This window comes from Sphaeramia orbicularis, chromosome 20 (assembly GCF_902148855.1).
Source record: "Sphaeramia orbicularis chromosome 20, fSphaOr1.1, whole genome shotgun sequence".
Classification (NCBI taxonomy): Eukaryota; Metazoa; Chordata; class Actinopteri; order Kurtiformes; family Apogonidae; genus Sphaeramia; species Sphaeramia orbicularis.
In genome coordinates this window covers 6,369,268-6,377,794 of record NC_043976.1, presented here as the reverse complement: position 1 = coordinate 6,377,794, position 8,527 = coordinate 6,369,268, and the positions used below count along the sequence as shown (strand labels likewise).

General features: G+C 40.5%; 1 protein-coding gene across 1 annotated transcript; it reads right to left on the bottom strand.

Moving 5' to 3' along the window:
- Positions 1-997: 997 nt before the first annotated feature.
- Positions 998-6,298, bottom strand: bambia (BMP and activin membrane-bound inhibitor (Xenopus laevis) homolog a). Its single transcript, XM_030123763.1, has 3 exons — positions 5,717-6,298; positions 3,761-4,051; positions 998-2,106 (listed from the first exon to the last, which is right to left on the bottom strand). The coding sequence occupies exons 1-3, from the start codon at positions 5,790-5,792 to the stop codon at positions 1,694-1,696; spliced, it is 780 nt and encodes a 259-aa protein (XP_029979623.1). The 5' UTR covers positions 5,793-6,298; the 3' UTR covers positions 998-1,693.
- Between the last annotated feature and the right edge of the window lie 2,229 nt (positions 6,299-8,527).

Here is an 8,527-nt window from a genome sequence, read left to right as displayed (position 1 = left end):
CACAGACCTCAGGTCTTTATAAATCATGACAAGTGAATTTGTGAATGAACAGTCCTTACCATTTTAATGGCTACTGCTGGCCTTCTAGTATTATCTCAAATAGGTCAACCAATTATATACGACTGATAAATAGCGCCTCCATTTTATGCATGTTCATATATAAACATAAATTAACTTGTTTACATGTTGAGGTCAATGTAAAGGCTCATTTTTCCTTCATCAGTAAAAAGGCTTCTACTAGAGACACTAATTTAAGTTTCAGATGATCAGAAGAATATGAACATTCATTATTGTCAAAAACAATCGTCTTTGGCCTGCAGCACACCTAAAGGTCACGACCCAGTATTTGGGAGGAGGTGCTCTAATGAGTGTTCTAGTGTCGGCAAAATACAGTGTGTTTATGGTAATGAAGAACCTGCATCAATGAGGCTCACTGGAGTTGATACGTTTAGGAATTAATGGCAGCAATATTATCCTGGAGTTGGAGCCAATTGAGGCTTTTATGGGACTTAAACCAAGAAGACAAAATGTCAACACACAAGCAAAGACTCCAAAGAATTTTATCACTAAAGAATAGTATTTTTTAATTATCTAATAAAATGCATATGAAGGAGCCCCCCTACCACTCTGCTGATTCTGAACACATGAGGGTCAGACTTTTCACTAAATTATATTCAGAAAATTAGAGTGGGGGAGGTGTTTCCTGGCATGAAGAGTATAAAATAGATAAAATACTACTTCCAGGATATATCCAGTCTGGAAGGAGGGGGAGTGGAGGCTATTTGAAGCTGGAAACCTGACCTTTGTAGAGGGTTCAAGAACGCCTGAGACAGATGTAGCTCTACTGTAAAACAAGGCCTTACTGTCCACACACAGCGAGCAGCCCACACCACTCCCACACAGTCAGAGTGAGACAGGCCATACACAGCCCTGAGCTAGACCTGAAGATGCTCAAACCCAGACCACGACAGCAGTAATAAGCACAAACTTCCTCACATAAATAAAAAGTCACTTTTAATGGTTGGTTTTCTTTCACACTCACAATCAAGCTTTAAGTCTGATCACAGAGAGAGATGTTGGACATTCACCCAGAGCAAGACACACCTATCAGTTTTATCAGACAAAAATATATATATATATATTTAAATTTTTACAATAAGCTTGAATCATGAAACGTACACAGAGGAGTGTGCACACTTACAAACACTGAATTCTCAACGCTCTTTTTACTCCTCATACAAGTCTCTTGTACCCTGGTGTCAGTGTCAAATTGTTTTAAGCAACAACTTTTTGTGTTTTTTTTTTTACTTGTTTGTTTGCTTTTTTACACATGTGCAAATAAGACAGATTTGGAATCCTTCAGCGCTCAGTGTCAAGTCCAGGATCCTCTGGAGCAGTGACAGACCTCTCACTCTGCCTCAGTCCTGCCCTCTCAAGTTTAAATTAAGCTCCTCGCTGCTTTGCCTCTCATTTTCAAGTAAAGTGCTCCTCTAGCAAAAAAAACACATGGCATGAGATCAGTCTTGTATTTTTTCGCCACTGGGTAGAAAAAGAACAGAATAACACAAACCCAACAGTCCAATGGATGAAACACACGGTGGGAATGTCATTTAAAGTAGAAAAAAGCAGAAGCCAACGATTGAGAAGCAGTCCTGGCTCTTTGTGTCATAGTTCCACACAGGAAGTCAGTCAGTCATACGAACTCCAGCTTTCCGTGACCACTGTACATCCCCCAGTGCACCAGAGACAGGATCTTGTCATTGCCCAGGTCCGCCTGCCTCATCTTGTCACAAGTCAGACAGCAGTTCTCGTGGCCCGTGACAGGCACCATGCACTCCAGGTCCAGCTTGGCCACGTGGCCCTTCTTGGTGTGGTGGCCATGGAAGCTATAGTGGAGCCGTGACAGCATCTGCTGTCGCTGGTCCTGCAAACGCTTGTTCTCACTGCGGAGCATCCGTAACGCCAGCATGATAAGCAGCACCAGGATGAGACCACCTGCGATGGGCACAGCGATCACAGCTGCCCGGAACCACACCTCCTTAGCTGAGGCCAGCTCCTGAACCCGGGTCACCAGGTTCCTGTTGTCTTGTGAATACCTGTTCTGATCTATAAAAAAACAAAAACAAAGGGAGAATCCTCTGTTAAAGGTATTATCTCAGTTATTGTTACAAACTTTGCATTAAATTCTTAATCTTTTACTTTAATTTCAGACATGTATTAGGATTTAATGTTTTAAGTCAGGTAATTGTGTAGTATGTGGAAAGCGTTGACAGCATTTCCTCTATAATTTTAATACAGTGGTGGTACTTTGAGGAATAATTCTTGGGTTGTTTCACATCTGTTTTTTCCCCTCAAATGTTTAAATTTTAAGTTTTAATGTAAAAAATAAATAAATAAATAAATAAATAAATAAGAAATTGTGTTAATTAGTTCTAACGCATGTAGCCTACACTTTATTCATGTTAATGTCACAGTTAAATTACAATGTATACAAATATAATACATATGTTTACAGAAGTGGTAATTTACTTGATGTGGGAGTGCACCACTGGAAAAGGAATACAGGTGAAATGAGCTGAACAGGCCATTGTCAAATATGATTTATAATAACATTTTCATTAAAAGGTTCCACATCATCTTATTCACCACAAACCATTATCATTTCTAAACACACAGCAGAGTTAGTGATCAACATCTGGGGCTAAATCAGAATTTATCATATCCAAAATATGGTGTATTGTACATGTACCAGATCTGAAGGTGTTCTAAATGACTGCAAACTTGGCTAAAGGCTCTATACACTTTTTTGTACATTGTTTTATGCTAGCAGTCATATTCTGTGAAACAAACACCATGATGCAATGACTAACAAGATAATTTCTGCTTTTTAACCAGTTGTTTTACAACTCAATTACAGTGCTGTGTTATTCTGTGAATTCTCCTCCTACAGTTGAAGTTCATGTACAAATTATCGTCTGGTTTTAAGATTTTAAGAACATCTTTTCACATGGGCTGCTTTTTGGATAAAAATTAGCAATGATGCTAGTAAAGCAACCACAGAGAGAGGAAAAAAATAAGATACACAGATGAGAGTGAGGAAGTGAGAAAGGGCAGCAGGGTAAAAACAAATGAGTCACCTTGTCCTAACAGAGGGCCAGAAATTAATTTGAGCTAATAAACTGCAATGTGCTCTGGAGAGGGTCACAGCAGAAAAAGCCCCAGGAGAGCTCCCCTTCTTCTCTGTCCGTCTATGCACCTTTTTTTTTTTAAATTCAACGAGCCTGTATCACTGCTCAACATGCAGACTTGTCAGGGAATATTCCCCTCTACAAGGCAGGCACATTCTTACTCAGTGGGAAAATTACATGGTGCACACATAATAAAAAAAACGAATATATCTGATCTCTTTCCAAGTGCTTAAAGGTAAACTGGCTCTCTGGCTTCCCAGGCGCAGTACTGCTAAACATTAAAAGTCAAATCGAGGTTCTCGAAAGCTGGGAAGTGGGAGGGGAAAAAACAAAGTTGCAAGGGTGGCCCACATTTCCATAAACAGTAGAGTGTTTGAAGAACCCTATAGCTGAATGCATTGCCTCTGGAACACAAAAGAGGAAAATACTATTTATTGAGGAGGATAAATAAAAATCCCCACTGAGAGCACAATCGTTTTGAAAGCAGTTGACAGAATTTCATATTTCAATTTCAGTAAAAAGCAACCACACAAACATCCAGTGATTCAAGCGCTACAATATTCCTCCTTTACCTGTCGAGTCCCTGGTGTGTGGCAGGTCATGCAGGCCTCTGTAGTTGCACATGTCGTCGTGGCAGCACTCCAGTGTAGCTGCTGCTGAGGCCCCGCTGAAGGCATCTGTGCTCCTTGAGCTGCTGCTGCAGATGTCTGCAGCATTGGCGATAGGGTCTAAACAGCCGTGGGTGAGTGGAGAGTTTGCATTAAGCGGGTCCAATACCTTGGTAAAGCAGGCGTTCAGTTCTGATTTGCACATGTATCCCGTGGCCACACAGTGTGGCGCATCACAGTAACACCTGATTTCTCCTGAAAATACACAGAGAAAAGATGCCATGTTAAGATTCATACAAGGTGGGCTTAGATCATGTCAAAAGTTTGCTTGTGATAAACGTAACAAATAAGAGTGATGCCTTCAGCAGTTAAACAGATCACAAGATCAGCATGTTCTATACATTTCCTTACTTCACCAGTCCAATTCAGTCATAACCGTTTAATTTTTTTTTTTTTTTTTTTTTAAATCAGTCTTTAAAGCACAGAGTACAACTAGGAGAAAAATACTTTTTTCAGGCTTGGCTCCCTCTCATTAGGTGTGTAGCTGAATAAGCACTTATGTTCAAAGCCTCTGCTCTTAAAGTGTGTGGTAAGCCCTGCAGTAAACAGCCAGGTAGCTTTACAAATCTCATGGGAATACTGGACTTTTTTTTTTTTTTTTTTTTTACATTAATTCAGCCTTCATTTAAAGTGAGTTTCTCATGCAAAAATCGCCCTTTTTGTCCTGTTTTATAAAACAGGAACTGTGGAACTTATAATTAGTGGTTTGTTTGCCAAAGTCAATTTCTTTCAACCCAAATGGAAACTCGTAAAGAGGAGGGGGGGGGCCAGAGTTCGGCACAGGAGTCTCCTCTTCCCGTTTGCACGCAAAGCTTTACTTGTGGTCAGGACAGCCTGGGGGGGGCAGGGTGCACTGAGGTCCCATCCAAAGAGCTTCCAAACCTTATCATTACTGCTGCCTGCTTTTTACACAGGCCCATACATTACTTCAGCCTTATATTTTGGTTTACTCTCCAAAAACAGAAATGTAGGCCAAGAAGCTGTTCTGTGAAAATAAAAATACTGCTTTAAATTTGAGTTCATGGACTATTTTCATATCTGCCAGTGACAATAGATTATTTCTACAAGACCATAATTCTGTAGGTTAGGCTACATATTCCTCAAAAGTATGTGATGGGAGCTCAGTAAATGGAGCTGAAACTGTCTGAACTAAACCAAGTTTCTCTCAGTGGTAGCTCCTCTTTGAATGCACTAACTTGCAGTGCAGGAGCACATTCATCAGATCAGTGTTTTCCCTGTGAATGATTGGAGCAGCAGGGCCCAGGCAGGTCATTTGGAGAATATTTCATTAGAAAGGAGAGGCCCCTTTGTGGGTTGAAGGGGGGGCAGGCCAAGTACTGAGGCTTTTAGTGCTGCTCAGTCTTGTATGAATGGAAGCTTTAAAACCAAGGATTACAATTTTGTAGAAAATAATGTTATAGTGGAGTAGTTAGTGAACAATTCAGCTGTAGGATTTACTTAGTCCTAACATGTGTTTGATGATATAATTTGTTGTCGTTACTGGCACTTTATATTTAGTCATAAAAAAAAAATAATGAAGATCAGTCTAGAAACACAAGGCAGCACCAGTGAGGTGATGTTATGTCCAGGAAAATCGGTCCAACAAATTAGCTATTATTAGAAAATTGGTTAATGTCAGCCTTTCTGCTAAAGTTTATTACTCAACATAGTTATTACATTATAAATATTAACGTATTGATTTGCCGACAGTAATATTTTGAGGAAAACTACTCAAAGTTAAGTAAGGTCCGCTTCGTCGGGTTTCAGTTGAGGTCTGCTTTATTCCCCTTCTACATATTGCATTTCCTGACTTGAAGAAGCTAGCACACGTCCGTTTCCACAGAGTAAAGGTCTGGATACCTTTAGTAAGAAGAACAGCCATGGCACAGAGTTCCAGTTGTAGCCAAATGGAAATGAAACTGGACTGGCGATCCATTTACACCGAATTAATGCGCAGAAGTCCTCGTAGATCCAGTAGCAGCGGCCGCACAGTCCGCTGGGCAAAGAGCTGGACAAAAAGATTTACGTGAAGCTACGGCCAAAAACGAGGCATTCCGGTTGGCGGACACGACACCTTCCGATCCTTAATGGGACACAAAGTGGCAAAAAAAAAAAAAAAACCACAACGAACTGCGTCTCCTCCCGCATGGAGACAAGAAGACGCCAAGTTGTCTAAAAGTCGTCCGGCATTACTGAGGACGCAAACGGCGCTTTTCTTGACGTCGAAAAAAAGAAAACACAGAAATATACTCCTTGGAAGAAAGTTTTTTTTAAGGGTAAATTGTAGAAAGCAATCACCGCTGGTCCTCCTCTGTCTCGCTATGCGGTGTGCCTCGGTGAAGCATCACTTTTGTTGTCCTGGACGGAGAAATGTTACAAAAAGGCGAGCAACTCCGCTGGAACAAACACTGCACACTATATTCAGGCCGGACAAGATTTAGCAGGAGAAATAGCTGTGGCCTGTTAGAGCTCCGCCTATAAAAAAACCCCATTGGTCAGACCACCTGAGGGCGGCCTTTCACGATTAGAGATGACAAGTTTCCGGTCAGACCCTTCAAAATAAACCAGATTTATTTAAGTAGCAACTTAAAGTCTGTGTAAATTGAGAAACAACCCAAAACACAACATCAGCAATGACAAGAAGCTCAAATAATGCTTAAGTAAATACATGAAATAAAACAAGTCAAGAAACAACATTTTAGAACTTTTAATACTTTGACATAATATTTGCAATCAATCACTTCTAAATTTTTGGCAGTAATGTGTTTTTTTTTCTTTTTGTGTTAACACAGTCACGATTTCTGTTTGTTCTTGCCGACTATTCCCAATCACAAACTTTAGCTTTCTTTCTGTTAGTAGATAAATGATTAATGAAATGATGGTGGCTTCCCATGTGACTGCTGGTAACTGTTTACCTCAAAGTGTTTACATACCAAAGCACTTAATCAGCCTCACCAACCACAACATTAGTTTTCCTTTCAGGTGCGGGAGACTTTGGTCACCAATTTTTCATCAAATCTGTAAAACCCCTGTCATAGTCTAAGTATCACAAATCTGTGAGTCTTTCTGTGATTACTTACCTCCTTCACGGTGAACAATTTCAAGGTGCCATCCACCATAAAGAAACCATGTGTTTAAGAACAGAGCCAGAGAGGTAACTCGCGCATCTTTGGAATTTTGTCGTACCGTGCATTGTGGGAAACGGAGGTTCGCGCAGCCGCCTGGCAGTGGCAGCGCAATCATACGATATTATGGCTGGAGCTCCGCTTCCCTATAGCCGTTTAAGCGTTTCAGCCGTTTCTGCGTTGTTTCATCCATATAATATCATACGGATCCGCTGCTGCTGCCAGACCGCTGCACAAATCTCAGTTTCCCGCAATGCATGTCATGACAAAATTCTGAAGATGCCCGAGGTACCTCCTGGCTCTGCTTGTAAATAAATGGTTTGTTTATGGTGGATGACACTTCGAAATTGTTCGCCATGAGGTAAGACATTCAGTTGAATAATCACAGAAAGCCTCACGGATTTGTGATACTTTGGCTATGACTGGGGTTTTACAGATTTGATGAAAAATTGGTGATGAAAGTATTCCGCAGCTTTAAGTGTTTCTCTTTTTGCAGATCTTGCAGATCGATCAGATGCAGTCTGATAGTTAATTTTCTTCTGCTAAAATTACAATACTTTTATTTTCAAGAACAAATGATCTGTGTTCCGGTCCGCCTGTTTTTCACTATCTAAATTGATACTTCAGTTTAACCCCAGTGCTTCATCCATGCCGTGTGATTTCCAGAGCACTATATTCCATATGTTATTATTACTGAATACTATTGGTACAAATGTTTAGAAATGCTACACTAACGGCTAAGTAGCTGATTTGTAGTAGTGTAATTTCCCAACAGCACAGAAGCCAGTAACAGTATAAAGTTATATTTATATTTCATTGTGGTGGGATAGTGTAACATACAGTAATATATTTAATTATATAGAATATAAGAGATACCATTCTGTTAAAAGGCGAGTCTTTAATCTAGCATGTTAAGCTAAGCGTGTGTAACACGCAGACGGTCCGGTCCGGTGGCTACCTGCGGCATTTGCCCCTGCTGTCAGCCAGGTCGACGCCGCTCTGAGCCGGCCCTTCTTCAGGCTACCGGACCGCTCACTGTTGCAGGGAGGAGAGCGGACAACCGGTTAGAGAAATTAGCAATCCAAAAAGACATATGGCGCCACCGAGACGACGCTGTAAACACTAACACAATGCACGCACGAGCTCTCACACAATTGGCTTTTAACAATTGACGATGCAAAACGTACGTGCGCGCTCGAACTTCATCAACGTCAACCACTTATTCACGCGCAAAAAATAAATAAATAAAAACAAGAATATTTAGGAAAAGTAGAATTATGTAATTTAAAATAATAATAAAACATTCGTCATATAGTACTCTAGGTTATTATTAGTGTTGGTATGACGAGACGTGTAAAAAACTGGGCTGAAAATGCAAAGTAACTTTCATTAGTATAGTTAGTGTTATTTAAGCATTTAAAAATGCTAAAATAACAGCATTTAAAAATGCTTAAATAACCCTGAAAATTGAGCAGTATGGCCCGAGGGGGGGTCATCCTGTCTACGGCTCAGGCCTCATCCACACAGACTACAGGACGAGGATCCT

Excerpts from the sequence above, each read along its gene's own strand:
- bambia (XM_030123763.1), bottom strand. The coding sequence starts at position 5,792 with ATGGATCGCCAGTCCAGTTTCATTTCCATTTGGCTACAACTGGAACTC. Across the intron at positions 4,052-5,716 it reads GGCTGTTCTTCTTACTAAAG|GAGAAATCAGGTGTTACTGT; the intron begins GTATCCAGACCT and ends GTGTATTTTCAG. Across the intron at positions 2,107-3,760 it reads ACACACCAGGGACTCGACAG|ATCAGAACAGGTATTCACAA; the intron begins GTAAAGGAGGAA and ends GTTTTTTTATAG.